This window comes from Pseudopipra pipra, chromosome 2 (assembly GCF_036250125.1).
Source record: "Pseudopipra pipra isolate bDixPip1 chromosome 2, bDixPip1.hap1, whole genome shotgun sequence".
Taxonomy (NCBI): domain Eukaryota; kingdom Metazoa; phylum Chordata; class Aves; order Passeriformes; family Pipridae; genus Pseudopipra; species Pseudopipra pipra.
The window spans coordinates 59180115-59206702 of NC_087550.1; the positions used below are offsets into that span (position 1 = coordinate 59180115).

Sequence of the window (26588 nt, forward strand, 5' to 3'; positions counted from 1 at the left end):
TGAACTGGGTCTCTTCCACACAGCAGTCTTGCAGTTCAAGCCGGCAGCTGTGGCCACAGCCAATGCTTGTCTGCAGTGGGCAGAGAGGTGACAGGGGCCTTCTTCCCCCATGTCCTCTCCTTACGTCCTGTGGGGTGCCTTCACAGCCCTGGGCCCCAGACTCTAGCCCACTAGAGTCAGGCAGGATAGCTCCCTGCCAGAAACCATGGGCTGAGCTACTACCAGTGCTGCCTGTCTTGCATCCTGAGCAGGAGCTTTCCAGCAGTTATGCTGGTCCCTGCCTGGCCTGCATTCATCTACTCTCCAAGGAAACCCACAGCATGCACAGTAGCTATCAGGATGGAGAATGTGAAACAGATAACTAGGTAGCATCTCCTTCACAACAATAATCTCTGCAAAGTGGCAGCTCTCAATTTCTCAGGACTTTGCTTTTAAAGAAAACCAGACTGCTTCAACTACAACGGATGATAGGAACAATACTGTACTTGTCTGCCTCCAAAGTATCCCTGAAACCCTTGGACACCAACGGTTACAAGGATTACATATTTTCAGTTTCTGGCAGCAATTTGCAAACCATTCTCATGTGACCAGCAACAAAAAAAAAACTTTAAGAAGTTTTCTTAAACTCCACAAAAGTGGAGTTTCGCAATTACTCATGCAAGTAAAAGTTCACACACAAGATATTATTACAGTGAATATGGATTCACAGAAACGATCCACTGTGAAAATTCACACAGACACATTAAGTGGTGTTTAAGTAACACACTGAGGAAATGCCAGTTGCAGTGTGAATAATTAATATGAACAGCAAGTGAATAGTTGGCAAGAGGTCTCAAATAATGTTTGAGTATGTAAGACCTTCTTGAATAATAACCTAACTTATTTGTTTGGTCACAGTCTGTTCTCAGATAATTCACTGCTAAGGAAAAAAAAAGCGATTTTCATCAGCAATTTACTGAGAACAGCTCATGTCAATTTACTCTGTAAACTGTTCTTCATGTCATGTTGAGTTCTTGTTTTGCTTTTGGTAGTAAAAGGTTGTATCAGAATATCCCTTTGGAAACAATGTCAAAAGCATGAGTGAAAACAAAAAGCTGTCTGCATCCCTGGAGACAGTCCAGGTGTGGAGCCTAGTGGATGAAAGGAGACTACCCCACCTTTGAAATTTGTTCTCCAAAAATGCTTCAAATGCATGTATTAAGTGAGGGGCTGTTTTTTAAAAAATGTGAACTCTTTGAGCTTTTCTCTTGAGAATTGTTTTCTCTTTGGGGATACATCTTCTAAGAGAACTTACACAAAACGTGTATTTTAGGCATTAATTATTATTAGACATCCAAAATAATTACTATGCTGAGCATACTTACACCAGTAAGTCACGCTAATGTGCACATTTTATAGCTAACTGTACACCCTCAGAAAGTTAAAAGTAGTACATCTACTCAAGCTGCATATTCCAGCTTTTTGGTATACATGTTTACTCAGGAATGTACTGCCTATTAAATAAGAGCAAACTAAACCTATGAAGAGCAAAGAAAAATCTTCTTGGTACTCTGAGCAGGACGCTGCCTTAATCTCTGGATGAAGTTGATGAATGAAACTCTTCACCATTATCAGCTGTGCAACTGGGATTGCAAGCCACCTGCCAACAGTATTAATGCCATTTTCTCTGTCTCTTACAGAATTAACAGCATTCAATACAACTATTCATGTTATTCCCTTGTTGTTTTTTGTCATTAAGCTTTTTTCCACCATTAGTCACAGACATCTTGGTGCAAAAACATCTCATAGAAAATGTTTTTATTAACAACCTGTGAGGGTGATATCATCATCTTCTATGATTTGCTCTTCTGCGACGTCCAGAGAGTTTTCAGTGATCATGTCACTAGGTTCATCCACACAGGTTAAGCCAGAGTAGTTATGTAGGAGTTCTGCACTAGGAACATGCTCCACGATGACAGCAGGGAAAATGGATGGATCACCAAGCTGGAGGATGGGGGAAAAAAATCAACAACAAAACAGTAGTTAGACCACATCCAATCTAACCACTTACTGATTAATACTTCAACAGACCTATACTACATCACTTGAATGTCAGACTGTCAGGAGAGAGTACTTAAGAACAAGATGATTTTTAGCACATGAAACCAAATAGCAGCAGTGTCCCATTACGAGACAGAGGCTGAATATCACTGAAGTATTTAATGTATTGACTTTACTCCAGTACGTAATACCAGACTTCTATGACATGATTTTACAGCATTAAAGCTGACAATACAGAGGAGTGGCATAGCGCGGTAGTGAAAAACTTTGCTGACAATAATACTGCATGAGCAACTTGCTGCAAGCACCTTTATCTTTTGCTCTTCCCATCAAGTTGGGGGTGGAGGAGTCCTGTGGCTGTCAGGACTGGATGAAGCTCTCACAGGCACTAAGTTTCTCATGAGACATTATTTGAAGTTCACTATTTTAGGACACACTTGCTAAAAGATGAAGGTGTGTAATGGGTTGATGTAAGTGCTCCAGTACATTCCCTCTCTAATTCTTATGGTTTTAGTCACTTGACATTCCTCACACCACACCCTCCCTGCCACTTTCCTTCCTAAGTCTGCTTTCAGACATCACCCTGTTGTCTTGATAGTTATTTTGCATCAGAGATACAGAAGAGAAGAGGTAGGTGGAAAACAGAAATCAAGCTGACCAGCAATAATAATGAAATGCCACTCTCTGAAATCATTCAACAGGAAGAGGTTTTCAGAAAATAACATCTACTACAGACACAGTATTTTCTAAACTGAGTCTTTTAAATGTCATTTGCAGGAAGAAAGTCATAGCTGGTGATAGCAGAGCAGGTTCAAAGAAAGTCTACTGTAACTTTAAGGTTCCCTCATTACAAAAATAAAACATGCTATGAATGTGGTAAGCTTAAAACCAAGAAAACAAACCAGAAAGTTGCTAAAACACGTTTCTGAGAGAACCAGTATAAGTACATTTGGTCTTGCTCTCCACAGAAGAGCACAGGTATGTACAGATTATAGAATCATAGAATGGCCTGTGTTGCAAGGTTCATCTAGTTCCAACCCTCCTGCCCAACACTTTTAACTAGACCGTGTGGCTCAGAGCTCCATCCAGCCTGGCCTTAAACACTTCCAGGGATGGGGCACTGCAACTGCTCTGGGCAACCTGTTCCACTACCCTTCCACCTTCACAGTAAAGAACTTTTTCTAATATCCAACCTAAACCTGCTCTCTTTTAGTTCGAAGCCACTCCCACCTGTTCTGTCACTACATGCTCCTGTATATGGTCTCAGTATATGGTATATGGTCTCAGTCTTTCTTGTAGGCTCCCTTCAGGTACTGGAAGGAAGAAACACAAGGTAAAAACCCAACCATATGATTATGATCTTGCTCAGGAATTGCTCATGTCTCACTCTTGCCACTACACACACCGTCACCAATGGAAAATGGTATCAGAGCTATTGGCCCAACACAAAGCTTCCCCTAGGGAAGAGTCTGGACCATAAGTAAGTACTGAAAGTAGAAAGTGCAATTAGAAGTTTTAAAAGGCAGTAATTACCACTTCAAATTGCTCTGTGTTTCGTAAAACATGTCTCAGCAAAAACTGTGGTAAAGGGCAACCAGGATAAAAGGAAGAACTAAGAAACAAAACTGGTATTTTAATAGGCTTCTATCATGGAGAGTCTGCTAAGCAAAAAAATGCCAACAAAACCAAAATTAAAAAAAAATCTCAACAAATAACTGACCGACTCTGTTAAACATAAGCTTCAAAAGAGAGCAATATGGTAGGAGATCAATAAAAATGAACAAAGTGCAGACCAGTTAAAGCCCTCTTGTGCAATCATGTTGCCAGATAACAGGCATATATTGAGTCAAGCAATGGGATAGCTTCTACCCCACTCCTTTGTGGCTACCTCTAACCAGCGCTGCATCGTGCCGGAGCGCAGAAACCAGAAGTCATTGGTGGTCAAGAGGTCCCTGCTGTTCCTCAGAAAGAGTCATGTCCACATGGTTTATCCTATTTGTTTACTGACCCCAACATCCTTGATCCTATTTGCTTCCAGGCAAGATTAGATTAAATAAAAGCCACATCAATAAAAAAAGATAAAGCATTGTAAAGAGAGAAGAAAAAAAAACCTCAATGCATTAAAAAAAAGTTTTATTTTTAACAATACGTTCCATAAACTACAGGAAGATGGTCCATGACAACCTTCTGAGATAAAATTCATGTTCTAAAAGTAGTTTAAATACCTCAAATTCAGTAATATGCCACAGTACATAATTTGGGGATGTAAGTTTCATCTATCGCATGCCCATATGCAACTACATTTAAAGAAAAATTGAAAAAGGATTACATACAGCTATCTACTCAGGCTCCAGTCACCTGCAAGCAAGAACAGTACATGCTTTGCAAGTACCTTTTCAGTATTCCAGTGACCACGTCAGAACTATGGATTTTAGGTAGGGAAGATGCAAGTAAGAAGGCTTCAGTCTTCTCATCCTGCTCTAGTTTATAGACGCTAAGGGTGAGGTTCATCTCACCTAAATTTGGACAGCTGGTGGTGCAGGCACTTGGGACATGAGCTGGGAACCCCAGGTTTTATTCAGAGCCAACAGACAGAAATGGTATTTCTAGGGCACAGTTCCCCTCCCCAGTTTTAGGCTCCTGTGCTACAATAGGGTGAGTCATGCCCTAAAACCACCTATTTCTCTGCATTGACTATAAAAGGGGGGAGGCGTTGGAGTGTTCATTTCTGATGTAGGCAACTGTGTCCCACACACACTCATCAGCAAAATAATTTATTTCTAATACAAAGGTGGTTCTGCATGCACTAACCAAAAGGTAGAGAGCAAACTATCCCAAAGCTTTAAAAGGTCCCAAATTAGAGTGGATAAATCAGCAATGATTTTCAAGAAATTGACACAGAGATCCATAGAAGAATACTTTGTGTATTTTTTTCCTTTTGCCTACCTCTGCTGTTTCATCTTTCTTATGTAAAATACAGTTAAAATATGACACCCTAGCTCTGCCAAAGCTTTGACTTGACTTCAGCCCATCTCCCATATCTGCTGGATACATAAAGAAGTTGAGCTACTGCCAAAACCCTCCCAAATCTCAGACACCAAATTCCTTGCTGTAGTTTATCTACAAACCTGTCCTGTAGACTGATCTTTAACAATTCAGAGGAGTGCAAAGCTTCATACAGATGCTCAAATCCCTGGAAAATCACATGAGCAGGTCCCTGAAAGCACTGGTCATGCTCCATAACCCCCTGAAAACTGAACCCTCTCCTCCTCCAGGGTCAAAGACAACAATCTTCCTTCCTGCTCTCAAATTCTTCCAGTGTGTTTGACATGCTGACAAGGTGTTTCTTTTTTTCTCTGAGAATTGTCTCATCAGCTGTCACCAACTGACAGAAGATCAAAACACCATTCTGGTTGTGGAAATGGCAAATAAGGAAGGAGACTACTTCTGCTTTTAGAACTGTCTTCTCATACTACAAGTCTTCTAAGGAAGGTAAGTTGTCCCAGGAATGTGGTAACTAGCTTCTAACTGACATGGAATAAATTTTGTGCAAGTGAGAGATGGGTGGGAAGAAACACATGTAATAGACAGGAGAAGAGAAAAGCTACATGGGAAAAAAAAAAAGGAGAAAGAAACCTCAGGGGGAAAAAAAAGTCTGTCTTTTTAACCAAACGACAGAATTCAGACTCACAACACAGATGGCTATTTATTAAAAGAGAAACCAAAAACAAAACAATGCAAAAACTAAACAAAACTAGGTGAAGTGACCTTAGTGACTAGAAAATGGCCTTCAGTTTTCTCTTGCTGAAGGTTCCTATGTGGAGGCAGAGGCAGCCTCTTGGCTTTAAAGGCATTCCCATGGCCAGCATCTGAGGATTGCTGCAGGCAGGTATATGCTGCTTGTTTTCCTGGGGAGACAACCTCATTACAGATTTCACAATTTTCCTTAAAGTCTTCATAAAACTGCAAGTGGATAAGAGAGGGAACTTTCTGCAGAAGCTGGAAATAGCCAAAATATTAAGACATTGGTCTTGACCGAGTGACAATGTTTCAGAAAGCCCACGGCGACATCAGGGAACGTGGAAGAGCAAACTGAAGCATGAGATGATGGTGCAGAAGTCATGGCCCGACCTAGGGGCCTGGACCTCTCTTCCACAGAAGAAGGGAAGAGAGAAGCATCCCTCAGAGATAGAAAAGGAGTCTTCAGGCACTGGTTACTACACCCATCAGAGCCACTTGAGAGAGCACGTCCTGGCAAAGAACAGTCATGCTGGGAACCCTGTTACCAACTTAATGGTTGTAATGATTCAGCTTGTCCCTGGTACCATTTAAAGCTTCCTAGTATGGATCTAGCCACTCTGGCTGCTTTTATTCAACATTTTAAATTAAGAATGTCTTGATCAAATATCACATTAGCTGTAAGTCCACAAAGGACTAAATGAAAAGACGTTGACAGAAGAAGCTGCAGACAGGAAGAGAAGTAGGTTTAGGGAGCAGCACTGACTCAGCTAAAGCCTGTACAAGCTCCTGGACAGTTTTATCTGTGCAGTTTCTCCCTCTCTCCCACTCTCTCAACAAAAATATAACCCAAAAAAAGCAAAACAAAACAAAGAAAAAAAACAAAAACACAGAAAGGAGGAAAAATAGCAAACTCTCTATTTTAACCAGATCTCTGTCATGTAGCAGAAGCCAGACAGGTTATCAGTAGCCTTAGCCCAAGCCACTTGTTCCCTTCTCAAAATTACGAGGATATTTTCTTCCTGTTTCTTCCTCACCATACATCTACCACGTGATAAAGGAATCTCTCAAGAAAAAAAAAAACTCATTCTGTTCTAAACTGCAAAGGATAAAGCTGATAAGAGCAAGCCTTTCCCGTTCACACGGGTCCATGTGATTGAGCCCCTCCTATTGCCATTTGCCACTGAATGCTGAATGCTTACATTTGCAAATGGACTGTTCATAATTTACGGTTGTTTAACCAAGACTTAAAAAAAAAAAATTAAACAAAATAGCCATGAATTATGACTTCCCTGAAATACTGAGCATAGCTGCCATTTAGACCCTGAACCTCTCCCTGCAGCTGTTCCATGTCCCAACAGCTCTTAGCACAACTGAGCTCCAGGCAAAGCTTTGTCAAGAAAAAAAGTACCAAAGTTCTTGCAATGACAGCTTGCAATGATGTGGGGACATCACAAAAATAATTATCCAAAGATCAGTTAAATTACACCTCTGTGTAAATGTCACATTTCGTATACTGATGAAAATCAAAAAAATGCTTTTGCCCAACAGAGAGCACTTACAGAGCTAAAACTTTTGAAAAGTACAAATTATGTTATCCATCCTTAGACACACTTAATCTATCCAGAATTTAAAAACTTCCAGAGTAGTAACAGCTCCTATGTAGTAAGAAGCAGATCCATCAAGTATAAGCAAGAAGCAGCCTCTTCAGGCTAATGTTGTGCTATGAATCCTTGTCCAAATTAAATCTTGCTCCAGCTTCCCAGGTCTTTACTCCTGCAGGGAGTCTTTACTCCTGCAGTCTTTGCAGGACTTCTCTTCTACAACTGAGTATTCCAGATTTAACTATCTGCACCTTTGATATCTGAACTAAGTCAACCCAGTGATTTAAGAGGAGCTTGCATCTGACAGTTTTCAGCGATAGACTTTCTGCTATGTACTCTCTACCTTTGATTTCACCACCTTTACGCGTATGCTACAGGATGCCTTCTTGCCTTAGGCTTCTCTGGAGCAGAATCTAGTAGGGTTATGAGATAAAAATCACGATGGAGTTTGTTCTGAAGCTGAAGAAAGCTCTGCTAAGAGAGGTTTTACTGTCCTTTTGAGTGCTCTTTAGTATTTTTAAAGTTTTTCAGGTGCGCATCTGAAGAAATTGCAAGAGGCAGAACACACGGCTAAACTGAACAAAACCATGTCTGCTCGCACTGCCCCTCCCAGGAACCACACTACTGAAGTAACCCTTCCCATCTCAATTCTCCCCTCTCCCACTGGCTTGTAAAGTAAAGACAGCAATGAACAACCAACAGAGGTAATAAGTAAGGCTCATTTTCGACTACACTTGTGCAATTCCCATATCTAAATCCCCAGGCTACCACAAGCTCTGGAAAAATACAGGGAAGGAAGTTACATTACTAATTCCACCCAAAACTGAGTTAGCACTTCAGACAGACAACACTCAGTTCATTGAAATGATCGCATGACTCTGACAGCAGAAACAGGCCACTGACCCAGCCAGATATTAGGCCATACAGAAAAACAGAGACAAGATTATGAAGCCAAAAATACTTTTTTTAAACAGAGAATAAATGCTTTTCACATTAACAAAAAGAGGAACAGTTTGTCATGGCACTTCTCGGCCTTTTAAGAACTGTTTCTCCACAGTACCCAGACACCTAATTTCTTGTAAATAAATGTAAAATCTACTATTAACTACCAGCTACAGAGGAGGCATCTGATTTTTACAAGAGGAATCTGACACTGAAGCTTCAGGACTTAGGATGTGGTTTAAATAATCAATATCTAACTGAGAGACTACTCAGGTAGAAACAGGCATATTTTCTCTGCAGTGTGGAAAAAAAACCAACATTAAATTACATTCAAGCTTATTTCTGAATAGTTGATATACAATGACACAATTTAGAAACCAATCTGTAAATAACAGCAAGCAGGTACATACTGTGCCTTGCAGTCATCTATAGCGCGACCATTACTTTTTTTCAGAATTTTATTCTAGTGTATTCTAGAGAAGTTGAAACTACTGTAAAATACCAGAATTTGGAAAATTGTACATCACACACACATGGATTCTACTGGCACAAATGAGCAAAACAGAAAAAAACTTTTTTGGAGGAGCATGTCTCTCCAATACTGCAGAAGTTTTAGCATTTCAATCAATTTCTGTTCTGCCCGTGCAAGTTACAGGAAGCAACCGGAAGCTTTTGAAACAGCACAAAGATCTGCTGCAACAATAATGACCTCAATGTTTCCTTTTTGTGTTTTACACCACACTTTTTCCTCATCTTTAACAATACTCTTAGCACTGACTTGTACAAATATGGTTTCTTACACCGTCCCATACCTGCTGCTCATCCTCCATGACGTTGCTGGCAAATTCAAACACAAGCTCATTCTGCTGTACAACTGCTGCCATAATAACGCATTCCCAGGTCTCAGCTCCACATACAAAGAAAAATGTTCTCAAATGCAAAAGAATGGAGAATGTCACCGAGGTCCAGCTGAGCAGAAAGGCAGGATCACAAAACGAATTGAGTATCAGTGTTTGTATTTCTTAGATCATCAGTGCTCCTGGGTTCTTCTCTTCTCAAAGTGAAACAAACCAAGGCAAATCCTTTCCTGAGTTATTCTTCCCACCTCAATAGCCTTTGTCACTGCAGAGAGAAAAATAAAAAAAATTATCATTAAAAAATTATTACTTTAGCTATGCAAAATAGTAGCAGTTGCAATAAAGCAATAAAACTGTTCTATCTAAGTCCAAGGAAGTCAAATACTTCTGTGTCTCCAAAGGTATTAGTTTAACTGATTAACATATGTGAATTTTCATTCCCCTGAAACAGATTTTCATTCCTGAAACAAAACTGTTTCAGGAAGTAAGACATCAGTTTCAAAGTGTTTCGTATTAAAGGCATGCGACTAAGGAAAAGTGACAGAAGTTAACAAAAAGAAAATCCATGTTTTCATTTGATTCATATATGCAGTTTTCACATTCATTAGTAACTCTCATCTTTACAGTTTACTCAAAGTAAAAATACAAACCCTAGACTGACCTACTCGGCTGTAGATATCTCAAGTACATCACCTTTCTTCTTCACGCACAGTTCAAATTTAGCAAAGTTGTTATTTTGCAAGTAAAGCACTCTACATCTTTCCCAGTGTGAAAAGGATAAAACCAGTAAATAAATTCTTTGTACAATCCAGAGAGTCCCCAAGTTCCTACATGAAACAGATCTTCAGCTTCATGTTAAAAATGCACTGTACGCGTACCCTTATCTCTACCACAGGCTCGCAAGCAGCCGGAAGGAAACAGCACTGACCACGTCATGGCAAATTAGAACCGGCAAAAAAACTGCACAGTACAAAGCAAAAAAAAAATTCCCAAACTACAGAATGTAAACAGCTTCAGTGAAGGATGTGTGCCTACAGATCCCATGTTTTCACTTACTCATCAGCACCAAAGGTAAATACGGTGAACATGAGCTTAGGAGGAGGTTGTGCTGCTCCACTCCTGGGGAAAAAGGCCAGTGCAAAACCTCATCTTCGTATACAACTATGGTGACCCATACGTTAACAAAAAAATCTACCATTTCAAAAGGATAACAGGACCAGGTGTCTAAAATTAGGAACCTAAGAGAGTATGTTGGTGCCTAGGAATTTAAACCCATGTATTTTAAAGGAAGCAAAATGTGTAGTTCCTAGCATTTTGAGCAAAATTCTTTACACTGCCTTTGATTAAGGGCAGCCGTGACAGAAGATTTAGGGGAAGAGGTCTGCCTAACACATACCCATCCAGAGTGAGACCCCCAAAAAAAGCCTCTGGGCAACTTCAGTGCCACTGGCAAGGATCAGCATCTGCCTTTGTACAGGAGGTTTATCTTGGCCTTTTTTTTGCAGTAGGCTGAAACTCAAAAAAATGAAGGGCATCTTCCCCTCCCCAGTGCCAAGCAATTTAATTAGGGAGGATCATGTCAGAGACTCATACTCCTTCACTCTAGGAAATGTGACAGCTGTTTTTCCTATATAGATTGTGGTATTCCCAAATTCCTAAGTAGTGATGGCAGAGCATTCAAGCATTTAAGTCACTAGACCCTACCCTTCTAAGAAATCAGGAAATCCAAGATTATGCAAACAGAAGAACCTCCCCAACTTTCAAAGTGTGCTCTAATTAACTGTTAAAGGGCTCATAAGAGTAGCCACAACCCTAATTAGAGAATATTTGCTTTAATGAGAGTCACATGCATGAACAGAGAAGGATGTGCTGTAGGAACCATGACTATTCAACCTCAGCCCTTGTCATTTTGCTGGTTGACTTGAACAATTAACACGGCTTTCTCTATACTTCAGCAGGGTTATAGCACTGAAAGCACTACATGCAACCATATAATCTTGGGTGACTTTCCCAAATGCAATTATTTGGCCTTGCCTTTTAGAAAATAAGGATGGTTAGGAAGTTAAACACACATTGCCTGCACAGAGGGACTTAGCCCAACTTGGCCTATCCTAGAGTCCTACCATCCTATATTCCAGCCTGAAAATAAAGTACATAACTATACAATATATAGTTTAACATTTCCTACAGACAGTGATTGAAGTGGGTCAATCTATGTCAACAGGGACATACCAGCTCTTTCAGAAGAGAGAACAGGCATGGAAATTTATTGAAGTACAACTTCTATTTTGATTACTGCTTAGAAATAAATTGTAACTCTCCAATAAGATTAAATATTTTAAGTCACTCCCTCTAATCAGTGAAGAGCAACTTCACTCTAGAGGATCACAGGGCAAATACAAGAATCTCCTCCGTTACCAAATGGAACTTATTTTTAAGTTAGGGTTAAGCTAATTGTCCAGGGACAATCAGAGCCAGAATACTGCAAGGGCTTATAATCATGGCCATTACACTACCTGAAGCCACGTGTATGAACAAGAAGTTCTTAAGATCCAGTAATTTTCTAAGGTCAGTAACAATTAATAGCATCAATGTAAAATCAGGATAAATGACAAGTTAGAGACATAGGCTCTCTAGCAACCTCATGAAGTATAAGGAAAACTGGAGGTGAAGCCACTCTAAGATAGATTTTTAAAGTTCCCCATGTGCACTGACAAATAACATTTTCTTCTGCTAGTGCCAGGTTATTCATTATTCTGTAAAATATTAATATTTTACAGTAGATACTACAATACCAAGATGCACACTAAATGCATAAGAACCAAAAGCTGTGGCCGCAAACCTACTAAAAGCCATAAAGAAACATTTCCTTACTTTATTTAAAAAAAAAAATAATAAAACCTCCAGTGCAAATCTAAACATAATGATTTAATACCATTTAAGAGATTGCAGCAGCATAATGCATTTGATCCATACAAACACCACTTAAACTAGTCACACATCATGCTAACAAGAAGTTCCTAATTATCTGATACCACTGCAGGAACAGGCATTCAAAAGCTGTTTTACGAATCCTGCCCCGCAGTGATGCAGTGATGTAAGTATACTCCTTCTCCCCTACCCCCCCTCCCCAAAGCCACCAAGGACTCTATAAATAAAGTCAAATGATATGTTCTTCTTACACAAAAAGAAACATCTAACCTCAACCTTAGGACCAAAGACAAAGAGACGTGATTGAACAGGCTTTAGTAACCTTTTATATCTAACCTTATAAAGATTAGAGACTCAAACTATTATTATTTGCAGGATATTTTTCATTACTTCTGTAGTAGTACATAATAACAGCAAATGATCTATTGGGCAATAATGGTACGGCAAAATAATGCAAAAGTATTTTCCTTTAACCCATATCCTTTTCTCTGCCATATAGAAAACAAGAGCAGCTTTTCACAAAAGCCAGCAGAATTCTAAAACAGCTATATTTTCCTCCACATCTATTCTTATAAACTGTGCTTTCATTATTCCAATGATCACAGGGTCCTGCTGTCTATAGGCTAACACAAACATGGCTATTGTTTTTGCTAAATAATGCCACTTATCTGATTTTACATACATCTGTGAGTAGAAAATAAGTTATTTGCAAACAGCATAAAATGTGTAAATTGTTTTCAAATGCACAGTAAGCTTGACTACATACAAATAATCCTAGGAGAAAGGGAACTCTGTATATATTACCATAAAATTTACATCAAATTTTCAGAACTATAGAGGAAGTAAGCTCTTGCTTTCATTTTTACTACTTGTTGTAAAAATATATTATAAAAAGGCGTATTAAGACACTACAATATAAACAAACATCTTAATTTTACGTAATCTTTGAAACTGAACTCAAAAATAAATTATTTCAATTTCTCTGGAAATTCCCTTCATCCACTGATTTCAACATCTAGAAACAAGCTCCTTAGTCAGTCTGTCAAATGCACATTCACTCAATTTAACCCTTGGTACATGCTACTCTGGTATCCCAGAACATACATTGCAGTATTCCTTCCAGCTAGACATCATAACTTTTTTTCATCACTCTTCCACACATATACCCTGCACTTAATCCTAGCCCTGTTGAGCTACTAGCTCAGAAGCTTGTAAGAAGTGCTTCCAGAATCAACATTTTTGGTCACAATGGTGAAGCTGCAATAGTGAAACTAGGTTCCAACTTTGAGGTAATGAAGCCATCATTTCTCCTTTAACTCCTGAGCCAATACAGCCCATACTACCACTGTGACAATATGAGCCAGTACAGCCCATACTACCTCAGCATTCAAGCCCTGTAATGCAGAACACTGGAATTTAACATAGTGGCACCACAATGGAGCAGGTGTAGCAGTTACCAAAGTACCAGGTACAAACCCAAAAATTTGCTGAAGAATCTCAGCTATGAACTTGGAAGGCTCAAGTCTTGGTACTGAGAGCATCCTGGCTGAGCTGAAAGATGTCTCCAGCAAGCTACTGGATCCAGTCCCACTTAGGGTTACTAAAGATGACTGTAATCATCCTGCACTGCCTTTTTCATGAGATTAGTAAGATCATTCATACATTTGAAATAAGAACCACCTTAGCTGCCTTAAGATTCAAATGCAGATCTGAATCCTGAGTTACTGATGAAACATCTCAAGTCATTCAGCACAGGGACAAATGGCTTGAGATTGGAATTTCCCCTTGGATTTCCTGAGGCAGACTGCAGCACTAGCTCTAGCCTAGAAATGTCAAAGTTGTGACTTAAATACAAAGCTGAACTCCCTTCTCAACACCATCCTAGATGCAGAAGGAAGAGAGGAGTGAATGAGAGAAAAGGGAAGATTAAAGACATCACCTGGAAATTCTGAACAGGACTGAAAACCATCTCAAAAGTGAGGTCAGACAAACACATGGATAGTAACCACATCATTTCATGCAAGTTTCTAACTCCATTCTACCACTGGAGGTTAAAGATGTATCAACTCAGAGTCAGTCCACCCTCTGCAGAGTCACATCTCTAAGTATCATCATAGAGTCAGGGGGGCAAAGCTGAATGATATCGCAGTTCTCTGAATACAGAAGTCCCAAACCCACAATGATCTTTATGTATAGCCCACACTAAGCACAAATGTTAACAGTATAGTCTACTGTGCCATTCTTCATGGACTAATTATTCCTATTCAGTAATATTATGAAATTGCACAGGACAGGGGCTTTGAACCATGTTCTCAGACATCTTCAGTCGGCAAAATGACATCTTCAGTTGGCAAAAGGACAAGCAAGAAGAACAAGTCACTTGGCACAAGCAGTTTCTGAAGGCTCAGTATTTCAACTGCTCACACAAATTAAAGGAGATAGAAAAACAACATGCTAAGGGGGTAGCACTGAGGAAGGAAAGCAGCAATGTAAGGAACAGACTCAAACCTTCTGAAAGCATCCACGCTGCCTATGGCAAACTGTGCAAATGGCAGCTGACATCATAAAAGCCAACACAGTGACCTCCGCTGAGCTTTCATTAAGGACAAAAAAATCATCAGTATCAATAAACCCCTGTTTTGCAGCCCTGCTGAAAACCAGCCTGTGTCACCACAGGCTCTCATTACCTATACAGAAAGGAGGACAGAGAGTAAGATGATTCATCTGTTAAACATAAACAAACATAAATAACCAAAACTGACGCACAATTCAGTCAATATAAAAGAAATTAAATTAACGCCCTGACCCTAAATCTCACATAAAAACACATTTACTCTAAAGAGAGCAAAAAGTACAAACACAAGCAACAAGTTCTTTGGCATCACCAAAACAAATAAAAACAAAAATCACATTTTCATCTTTTTTTTTTTTGCAACTACCTCTTTTAGCCTGAATATTTAACTTGACACAAGATTCCTTTCCAGACTATTAACAGTTAACAGCTCCAGCACTGTTTATAGACTCCCCCACCCCTGAAACACTTTTCTTCCTATCTCCCATATTTCCTGATACTTTTTAAGTCCCTTTTATTTAGCACATTTATGTTACACAGCTGCTATACACAAACCCAGCGACCTGGGAAAGCTGAAAAAATTTACACCATAGTTGAGACTTTTTTTCCTCTATATCCTCTCCTGCCAGCATGCTCGATATGCCAAGGTAGCCCCAAATCAGTGTAGGCATGTAAACAGAGAGCACTACAAGTAACTGATTTATGCTGCAGCAACAAAGATCAGAGTACCACCAACAGGCCAGTCCTAAAGAGCAAACTAAAAGAAACTGAGGCGAAAAAGGCTCTACCCAACTTTACTACTGAAGCTCCTGAGCTCAGAATAAAGTATCTGAACATCTGCGAAGAGCAAGCCTCCCTAATCTTATCAGACAAGAGAAAGGCCACACTGGGTTTTAGTCACTTCTCTACAAAATGTTTGCTCTAGCAAAGTAGAGCCAACTCAACAGGAGAAGTTAGCTGTAGGCTGCGCTAAAGCAAGGGAACAAGGGCACCCCAGGGGGAATAGAGGGTCCAAATCCTCTCTCCCACTTCCCATTCTCCATGGATGAAAATAAGTGAACCCTGCATTTCCATAGGTTGGCTGCATTGTATAAGAAGAGGTTAGGGAGATGGGACATGACAACTCCATCCCACCCCTTGTCCCCAAATCATGCCAGAGATGGGACCTCCTTCCCTCCTTGCCTGCCCCCCCTCAGCCCTCCCCATCCCTCCTTTCCCCACTCCTCCAAAAAAATTGTTTCATGTATTCGGCACGTTAGACACATGAAAGAGAAAATGAAGGTAAATTTTCAGAAGTGGTTATGTGACCTAGCAGCCTTGGCTATTCATACAGCTCTGAAACTTTTCATATTGAATTTGGGTTACTTAAGCCTCAGCTCACAGACAGACCACAGTATGTGAACTTCAGTTAGATAAAAGCCACATAAATGTTGCTTCACAGCACAGCCCCTACTCTACATGCCTGTGTAGATGCATGCACACACACATCAGCCACAGTTACATGAACACACTTTATACCCATGAGCACAAGAATTCACATACACACTAAAACATACATATGAAATGTGTGCCCTTCTACTGATTTGACTTTTTACTTTTGGTGCAGCTGTTTTGGCTACCAAAGATACAAAAAACCCACAACTTCCCACATCTCTTTACAACATAGGGATACACAAAAGTACTCCTTCTCTGCTTCCAGTTCAGTCACCTCCACCCACTGCTGCTAATCACCACCACAGTACTGCTGGGAAAGTATTTAGCTTGAATTTCCCCTCATCCACTGAAAGCCAAACAAACAAGATGAACTGGGCCACCCCTAAAAAGGGCAGTGTTCCCCAGGCAGTGGACAAGGAGCTCGGACAGTCTGCCACGCCTGAGAGAATTCAGCAGTCAGTCTACCAGCCTGGGGAAACAGAGTAGCACTAACATTTCCGAGCAGCATTAACATCTTGATCTTGGAAAGATAACATCTGTGCATCATTAAAGTAAAAAAGGGAAGAGGTATGCATGAAAAGTCAGGCCTTCACCTGAAAAACACTGGCCACAAGCACACTGTCACACCGACCTTCCTGGCAGCCAACAGCATGACTGCCAATCTTTCTAAGAACTTCTCCATGTACGACTAGCTGAAGGTCACTTATCCTAACAACCATCAGGTTTTATTATGAAGAATATTTCCAAAAGCATGGACTTGTTTAGCAATGTAGTAGGGATTCAAGGACCAGATGAAAACATAACATTTACAGCAAAGACCTGCTTCTTCGCATAATGGCAAATGTGCATGCTAATGTCCAGTAAATGCAGAGGCTAGAGAGTGTGGTTTGCTGGTCCAAAACTCTTGGCAATCACTAACTTGGTCTGTCCTTTGATTCTGTCTTTGTAGATAATTCATCACTACTGGTAAAGAGAAGGACAGGTGCTCATATTTCCAGGTTGATAAAATGAGAACAATCAGACATTCAATTAAATTGAGAAGCAACTAGTTTTGAAATGATGAAAGGAAAGAATTAAAAATGCATCAGCCTACATGTACTTCCTCAAACTCCTTGCTACAGACATGACAGAGGTCAAAAGCTTAGGAAAATTGTAAAATGTTTTAAAAACAGCTCAATGTAATTAGAACAAACCAGCCCCATTACATAAGGATTTCTTTTTAAACAATGGAAAAGAGCTGTCATAACACACAGCAAACCTCCAGTAACGGAGATTGCAATCATACATCTCTAAATGCAGGACTTTGCTGTCATTTTTTTCCAGGTAACTGCTCATTTCTGGATTCACATATTCTCCACCAGAAAAATAATAATATATTAAACATTCCAAAATTAGAATAGATGGACTACAAGTTTGACATTACACTGCAAGTGTCCACTTAGTCTAGCTCAACAAGAGGTAAATGATACTGATTACGGAGAGAAAAGAAAACAAAAGCTCTCTCATTACTTCCTCTCCTACAACAATTACTATATGCTATTTATCTAAAAGTAAATTTGCAGAGACAGGACTGGTTTTATGTCTTGTATTAGTATCAAATACATCTTACTATTTTTTATACTGCACAAAATCTCAAAAAGTTGGTTTAAAAAAAGACACTGAGAAAACAGTAAATTGATAAAATCCCAAATCTAGTTCAGAAATTTCTGCAAATCAAATGACTTATTCCAGTGACACAGAATAAACATGTTCTGGCATTTAATGGCACATTTTATGGAGCATTAAGACCACAATCCTGTAAGCAACTATAACAATAAAGCTGCAGATCAGTCAAAACTCACTGATTTCAAAGGAAAAGGGTCTCATACAAAGAGAGATGAAGGGCTGAGCTCCAAAACAGCTAAAACAGGATATGAGGAAATCTGTAAAAGAGGTGTGGGAGAGGGGAAGAACTGTTTGACCCTGAAATGTTTTGCTCTTTTGATTAACACATACACACAGGAGAATGAAGTAGTGGCAGTGGGAGGAAGAAAGATCAGGGAAACTAAATATAATTGCTTTGGCTAGGTGCCAAACTTCACAAATTACCAGTTGCCAGTCTGTACCTAATACTGATATAAAACTGTCAATCGTTCTCTAAAAACTACTTTGCCCATAAATTAGTAACTCAGTCATTATTTTTAAATCATCTGAAGGTAAAAGTCAAGTTTACTGAAGAAAAAAGAATGGCCAAAACCAATGACTTTTTTTTTTCAGCTGCAATATAAATGCACGCAAAATATATAAATTAAAACTGAAAGCAAAAAAAAAAAAAAAAAGGCCAGCAGAAATCAGGTTCAAGCTAAAAGTTTCTTATTCCAGGGAACCTCTTCCAGTCAAGCATCGGTAACTCTAGATCAGGGAGTTAAACTCCCACAGGACTTTTTCAGCATTCTGCTGAAGTTGCTATAGGACTCAGCTCAGTAAAAACCCTATTACAACTTCTGCAACACAGATTTTTAGCATTCTGTGCATTTCCTTCTGCAATTAATTTTTTTTAAAAACTTTTCCAACTGGACTGTCAAGGACAACAAACAAAAGTATTTAAATAAGTTCAAAATTACTCTCTGAGCCATACAAATGCTACATGATATGCATTTCTATGCTTGAGTATTTGAGCAGTTTTAGAAATCTGAATTTAACTGATGTGCACCAGCTAGAAAGGGGCACAAACTAATCCACACAGAACTTGCTGAAGCCTCCCCTTTCCAAAGCACGCAGACATGAACTTCAGGCCTCTGTATGGTACTTTACTCTTGACGGTAATGAATACGTTCGGGGCTGCATTCAACAACTGACAGGTTGAGAAACATAAAGGGTCTTACCTTTGCAGTGTCTTTAAAGAATCTGTGTGAATATAGAGCAGATCAGGCAATGTTTCTGTTGTTTGCCTCTCATTTGCTGTCAGCTGTCAGCAATATGAACAGTCAAAAGCCTCTGGAGCAGGCTGGTATTAGTCAGCTAGACTTGAATTTCCAGTTCTTTTACATTGCTGTCTATTTTCCTCCATTAGGTTAGCCTGTCCTACCCTGGTATCAGATTACACGGAGCCAACATTTATAGCACCTTGCAAAACAGTCGAACATATCACATACCTAAGTCTGCCTATACCTGTTGCCCTCAAATTTTAACCCTTTCTACTAACAAGACAAACATTTATTCTAGAATGTATCACCTAAAAAACATTTGCAGTAGAGGAGTTGTTTTTCCTTCTTACCTCACAGCTACAGGACAGCGTGAGATTTCATTTTATGAACTGCAGAACACAGTCAGGCTACGCCAAGAACAGAGGCTCCGAGATGCCCACAAGAACAAACCTGGAGACCCCACCTCAAACGAGAACCCTGGCCTGGAACCACTTGCTGCTTATTTTAGCAGGTCTGAGAAAACCCGAACAGCTCATTCTGAGTTCAAGATCATTTGATTCTACTAATTCCTTGCCTTCCTTCAGACTCTGCTGCCAGAGCAGGAGGCAGGCAGGCATGTTCTCTGCGTGTGACCAGCATGGCGTAAGCAGATGCCATTTCCAGCCAACAGCTCTCTCAGCACCACTGGCTTCCTTCTGTCCAGCCAGGATGTGGTGCTGCCCTGGGCTTGGCTCTTCCACCTTCTCCCCGATAGCATCCCCGAAGCACAACCTTCCTTTGTGTTGCTAATCCTATTTCCACAGTCTAGGGTCTGCAATTTAGACAGTGGCAAGACAAACTTGGTAATGCTGAAAAAAAAGGAGCAGCAATTTCTCTCTTTACACATGATGCATGGCCATCCCATGGCCATCAGCTGTGATGGTGGTGCTTCAGAGAACTACATAAGGTATTTCACGTGTTCTTACATCACAGGTTCTATGGTGAACTTGCCACCGGCTGCCGCAAGAGAGGAGCCCCGAAAAGAAGATACAAGGACTCCCTGAAACAACATCTCAGCCTTGGCCATATTGATCATCATAACTGGTCTACTCTGGCCTCCAATTGGGAGGTCTGGAGACACACCATCTATAACACTGCTGCTTCTTTTGAGAACGCACGCAGGATCACTCTTGAGGAGAAAAGACAATGCAGAAAGAATCGTGCCTTGCAGAATTTACCACCTAAGGAGTCTTTCTGCTGTGCCTTTTGCAACTGGACGTGTCTATCTTGCATTGGCCTTATTAGCCACCGGCACGCTTGTAGCAAATGTGGGTAGAGCCCTTCCCAAATCTTTGTTCACAAAGCCTAGCCATGATGACATCACAGGTACCTTAGCTTTCCTACACACTCATCATGCACCTTGGAATTAAACAGAGTTTTAACAAACAAATATGTATATTCTTACAATTCACCCAGAGTTGTTCAGGCAGCCTCCTTCTTGGGAGCAGTGGTCCATTTTGCTAAAGCTAAGAATATAAGGTAATACTCACACCATTACACTCAAACAAGTGAGCTAACTCAGAGAGCAGGGATGAAACACACAAAAAGAATTTTATTTGCATACTGCTTTAACCTAAATCTTTACTCAAGTAACCTTTTAACCCTTCAGTCAAGAATCACAGACCCAACCAAAGCAAAGCAAAAAATAAATGGCTAAGAGGGCTTCTGATGAGGTACAGTACAGCCCATATCAAAAAGCACTGCAACCAATACTTATCTATAAGCTGCTTTAACATAGCATTAAACAAGCATTTTGGTCTTTGAGAGATTCTAGCTCTGCATATATAAGAGCACTTTTATTTATATTTAAGTTAGCACTGTGGTTAACAATGACATGGGTAAAATATAAATACAAACATCAGATTTCCAGTCTTTCTTATTTATAAAGCTTATCAGTTTAAACACATTTTTGCAAACCGTGCCCGAAGCTTTTAAATCTATTTGTCACAAAGATCCTCATTTAATTTTTCCCATAAATATAAGAAATTAAGCACTCAGTCACACATTTCCAATGGTTATACCATAGGAATTTATCAGTGACAATTTTCACACCAAGCAAGAGGTGACCTGTTTTCTCCAGTCTATAACCAGACACAGCTTCCATAGAGTGCCCCAACATACACCTTCCCTATACATTCCCAAGAGTCCATTTTGGCACCCATTCAGCCACAACCATTGAGAATACTTCTTAGAGAACTTCTGGCTGAAATAGTTTGATGAGCAAACTAAGGCAAGTAGTACTGTAAACTTTTTTGTTTTAAGGGCTTGTGGAGAGTCCAGTACTATTAGTAACACAGACAGGGATTTATTTATGAGGTTGGAACAGGTGAGACACATATTCATCAGTAAATCTCTCAGAAAAATTAAGGCATACCTCCTACTGCCAAAATCACAAAGCTGATGTTTGTACTAAGCTTTCATACAGATTCCAAAAAAACACCAAAAAGCAACAAAAAAGCCCAACCCAAGAGCAGTGACAATACCGCCTAACATATCACAAGCAGAAATATTTGATTTAAAAGTCTGTAGAAACAGGAACAAAAGGTAATTTAAGAAGAGGTGCAAAGTATCAAACCATACCTACAGTCAGGCAGATTGATAAGGAACAGTTGCAGACAGGGAAATCAGAGCTGTCAGTCAGACTTTTGACCTCCTTCTCACTAACCTCCAAGTTTGACGAGTCTGGGGTGCTTTTTTCCACTGTTTGTCTTTTATAATATAACTGTCTGGGGTTTTTTAGCATGAGAGCATTCAACTTTATTTTTGGTTTAATCAGGTTCTTTACTGTAGCTCAGAAAGCATTCATATTAAGGAGAATTCATGTAGGCCATGACAGACTTGGTCACTTAAACGAGACACCAAAAGAAACTCCACACCTTTAAGACATTCTCACAAGGCATGGGGTTTGTTACTTCTTTCCGAGGTGAAATCTTCTATCTGACTTCCAGTGTATCATATTTTACAGATCACTGTAGCTGCAACTCATGTGTCATCTGCAGGATTAATAAAAAATACTTAAATTTATTGAAAATTACAGAATGATGGAACTAAGCTGTTAAACTCACAGGCAGAAGGGTGAGGGCTAATTTCAGTTGGAAGGCTGTAACTATATTTTCCCTCAGCACAACAAGTCACAGCTCTAAGCTGATACATGCTGTATGGGTAATTTGTACCAGCATTCCTGGTCACAGCTCACCATAGAGAAAGGCAAAAAGCAACAAAATACTCCAGTTTGCTCAAGTAAACTCAATTAATAAGCTCTCCTGCAACATGCAGGAAAGGGAGCGAAGTCACCTGCTGACCAGTTTACTCTGAAATCAAGGAATACTCTCAAAACATTAGCTTAAAACACAACTTGAGACTGGAAACAACTTCAACACACAAACACACTGAGACATGAAGGAAGCGATATGGTCTTGGTTAGAAAAAGTGAATATTACATAGCCAGATAGACAGACTTCAAAAAACAAAACAAAGCAAAAAAAAACCAAACAAAAACCCAAATCCACCAAAACTCCACAAACTCTCACATCTTTCTCACAAAGCCCACTTTATACATACCGAAAGGCTGCAATAATGTCTCCCCGCAGCCTTCTCCCGGTGGAAAAACCCCAACTCCATCCTTCTGATAACCTCTGTTGCCCTTCGCTGGAGCTGCTCCAATGGGTCCATGTCCCTCCTGTGGGGGGGAGGGACAGAGCTGGATGCAGTACTCCAGGTGAGGTCTCAGAAGAGAAGGGTAAAGGGGCAGAATCACCTCCCTCAACCTTCTGTCCACGCTGCTTTTGATTCAGCCTAGGATGTGTGTTGGTTTTCCGGGCTGCAAGTGCACCTTGTCAGGTCATGCCCAGCTTTTCATCCACCAGTACTTAGATGTGGGAGTATGGTGGTGTCTTTGCTTTTTAAGCCTGCACAGCAAGAGTCCTGAACCAACTGGCTGCCTTTTTTTAAAACTATGCCCTTCACCTATTTGTTCAGTATTACCCTTCCCCAAAAGCTACTGTTGTGTTAAATCAATGAGGTGCTGAAGGCTGCCTAAATTGGAGAAGGAGCGTTAACACTATGAAGAGTACAGGCATTTCTGCTGTACTGAACACCTATTGAGGACATAACATGCTACAGACCTGAGTCATTTAAATGTCTGCAGAAAAAATCTTAGGTAAAGAACCAAACAGAGAATATTGCATCTAAAATCATGCCTTTAAAACCTCTGCAAGGTGAGAGATTGCTTATGCAGTTATAGTGGAGAAGAACATTCACTAAAGCCATAATTAAAAATTAGGTAATACTTCTTAAGCTTCCAATTTTAATGCACTCTGAAATGTAACACATTCATTCAGGTTATTCTGAAAATGTATATGCTTCATGATGTTAAGCATAATTACAATAATAAATACATTAACTTGCAGCTATGCAGGATAAGACAGAAGCTAATATTCCCATGCCATTTGTACATTATTGTTTTTACAAATCAGCATAGCTTAAATTTTGTATTCTAAAGTATTTGCATGGAGTGGGATTAAGAAGGGAGACTATTCGTCTGGGGAATTTCAAACTAGCAAACTTGGCTATTAAGAGAATATAAATTATCTCCTGATTTGTTGCCAGACCAACAATTCCCACCATGGAGTTTCAAACAGTGATGAAAAACATGACTTAAAGACCAACAAGATCAAAATAAAAAAAGCAAAAAGATTTCTCTTAAGAGTGTTGTGGAAAAGAAGCAGGGTCTGCAAAGGTCCCTCCAGGGAAAGCAGCGTCTGGACCTGCCAGTATTTCTCATTTCGTAATGTCTGGGGAAGTGTTCACTCTGAAGCCTAAGTCACTCTCATATTAGCACGCACCTGCTCCTGGGAGACACAGGAATTCACTGCTAATGAACTTAACACAGAATTTATGAGTGGTACATAAAAACACCTACAGAATTGGGGTATTCTGGAAACTTTTAGAGCTCCCACGAACTAGGTGTAGAGAAATTCAGGTCTCACCTCTTCCTTTTTTCACCATTCAAGTTCCTGTGTCTTTTGCAGAACTAAATCAGGCATTAGAGGTGGCTGCTGCGCATGTGCCTGTGCTATTCAGCTGTAGCCCCCACCACAGGGCTCTGTGAACCAGACTGATCCCAGCTGTGGAGAGAAGTAAGGCAGCAGGGCTAGGGAGAACCAAATCACCTGGGGAAAACACAGAATTGCCCAGTCACCTTGGGCCAAGTTGTATGCCCAACTTGGTCTCATTCTGCAAAAGGAAGCAGCGCAACCTCACTGCAGCCACTGGCTCACAAACCTGGAGACCTCTTTCTACCTCCACTTGGCTCTGCAGAGTGAGTCATACAGACAATATGGACATGCACTTGCCCCCTCTTTCAGGCACTGACCAGAACTGCTGCACAAGTACACCTGTAGCTCTCAAAAGAGAAACCCTGACGGTGTCGCACACAGCAGAGCCATTGAGAGGACATGTATCCACACAGCTTCTACCATCAGGAAACAGTTTTCTCCTATAACAGCTTTTCCCCCTTTGACCTACAAGAGCAAGATTGTTTCTACTTTTCCTTCACCCTAAGAACCTCAAGCACTTCTCTAAGAAAGGACTTAGGCTGCCCTAAGTTTTCCCTATAATCAATGGGAGGAAAGGTAGGCTGCATCTCCTGGAGATGAAAGGTCCTTCCTTGGGTCACTTACCTGACTTGTCTAAATTATCAGGAGTTCATGCAGGCCCAAATGCATAGAATCACAAAATGGTTTGGATTGAAAAGGACCTTTAAAGATCATCCAAGTCCAACCCTGCTGCCATGAGCAGGGACATCTATCACTGGATCATGTTGCTCACAGCCCCATCCAAGCTGAGCTTGAACATGCACCGGGACGGGGCATGCTCTTCTTGGAGCAACCTCTGCAAGTGCCTCACAACCCTCATTGTCAAAAACATCTTCCTTATGTCCAATCTAAATCTATCTTCTTTCAGTTTAAAATCATTGACCTTTTTCCTGGCACTACGGGCCTTGGTAAAATGTCTCCATCTTTCTTAATAAGTCTCAGCTATACATTGAAAGGCTGCAATAAGGTCTCCCTGGAGTCTTCTCTTCTCCAGGCTGAACAACCCCAGCTCTCCGAGTCTTTCTTTGCAGGATAGGTGTTCCAGCCCCCTGACGATTTTCATTTAGATCTCCGGGAAAACAAGCATACAGCATATCTGAAGTAAGCATTCCAGATATTTCCACAGCACAACAGCCTCCTCATGCAGAAAGCTCATCAGCAGACATCATCTCTGTTACGAAAACTTCTGAATTATTGTAGGAACCAGAGATAAAAAGCATTCTGTCTACCACTTCTACCCTACTCTTTCCTCTCCCAGTACAACATTCAACCTGTACAGAGTCAAGAGGAAAAAAATGGGGGGTGGAACACCCCACACAAAAAAACTAAAATTAAAAAAAAAAAAAAAGGGGGGGGCAAACAAAAACAAACAAAACCCAAAACAAAAACAAACAAAAACAAGGGAAAGCTGAAGTTAAAGTGGAAGATTAACTAGGACAGTAAACAAGGTAAAGCAGAGAGAGGTTGCTTTACATAGTTTCTAATTCATCCTTTAATTTATTCTCCACCCTCCTTTCTTTTTCTTCTTTTCTGTTGTCTAACATTTCATCTCCTGTGAAGTCTCAGTGGTTTGCTGTGACCATAGATACAATGAATTCATATCAGAATTGCGTGAGAGTGGGTAAAAACCCCCAAACCTATGCTTTTTTCCAAGATCCCATAGACTTCAGGCAGTTTTGTGGAGGTTTTACCACGTGTTTGCTCTAGGGGGTTGTGCCCAATTGCACCTTTCCTCTCTCAAACAAGACAGTACTGAGAAAAACGGTGCTCAAAAGTGAAAGGGAAAAGGTCAGCAGAAGCATCCTGTCACTGTGAAAGGCTTAAAGCACAGCTATATTAGAAATGTGAGAGCCAGCGCCTTTCAGAGAGGCAAAAAAAGAGTTTTACCCTTGTGGTGCTGGTTCCTGGCCCTGCAGAAACACAGGGGGCCAGGAGCTCAGAGCTATGAGCGGTGACTGCATCTGTGAGAGCAGCTTTTCTGCTGTGTGTAGAACTTCCTGTGCAGAGTGCGATGCACAGCGCCTCATAACACAAGACAAGCCAGAAGAAAAAAACCAAACAACAAGAAAAAAACCCTCCAAACCCCTTTACCCATCCAATCTCACTGCCCATACAACCTTTCTACTCTTCCCAACCCTAAGGAATGTCCCCCTCGGGCTGAGAGCCTCTATATTAAAGAGTACATAGTACAGAAACTTTTTTTTGCACACGGCAAAGACATCTCTACTCAACGCTGGCTAGTCAGTGAACACAGTCTAAGGGAAAAATCCAATATTCTGGGAGCTACACTGTCATATGAGAAAGAAAAGAGCATCAAATCAGATAAAAAGGTTGAAACGTATCCGCAGTTTCAGTTCTAAAATAATTTTGATGTGGAAAGTACTTGGTTCTCTAAAATCTGATGCTGGGAGAGATAGTATTTAAGTTCT

General features: G+C 40.3%; 1 protein-coding gene across 6 annotated transcripts in view; it reads right to left on the reverse strand.

Annotated features, from left to right (window-relative positions):
• Window positions 1-26588, reverse strand: part of ELF1 (E74 like ETS transcription factor 1) — an 84256-nt gene that overhangs the window by 27568 nt on the left and 30100 nt on the right. For 5 of the 6 annotated variants that reach the window (XM_064645624.1, XM_064645625.1, XM_064645628.1 and 2 more), the window contains 2 exons: window positions 9137-9446; window positions 1809-1983 (listed from right to left, as the gene is read on the reverse strand). In XM_064645624.1, the coding sequence (XP_064501694.1) occupies window positions 1809-1983; window positions 9137-9208 (247 nt within the window). In that variant the 5' untranslated portion in view covers window positions 9209-9446. Of the gene's footprint in view, window positions 1-1808; window positions 1984-9136; window positions 9447-9842; window positions 10013-26588 lie in introns of those variants that run through there. The other variant, XM_064645630.1, reaches the window with a different exon arrangement.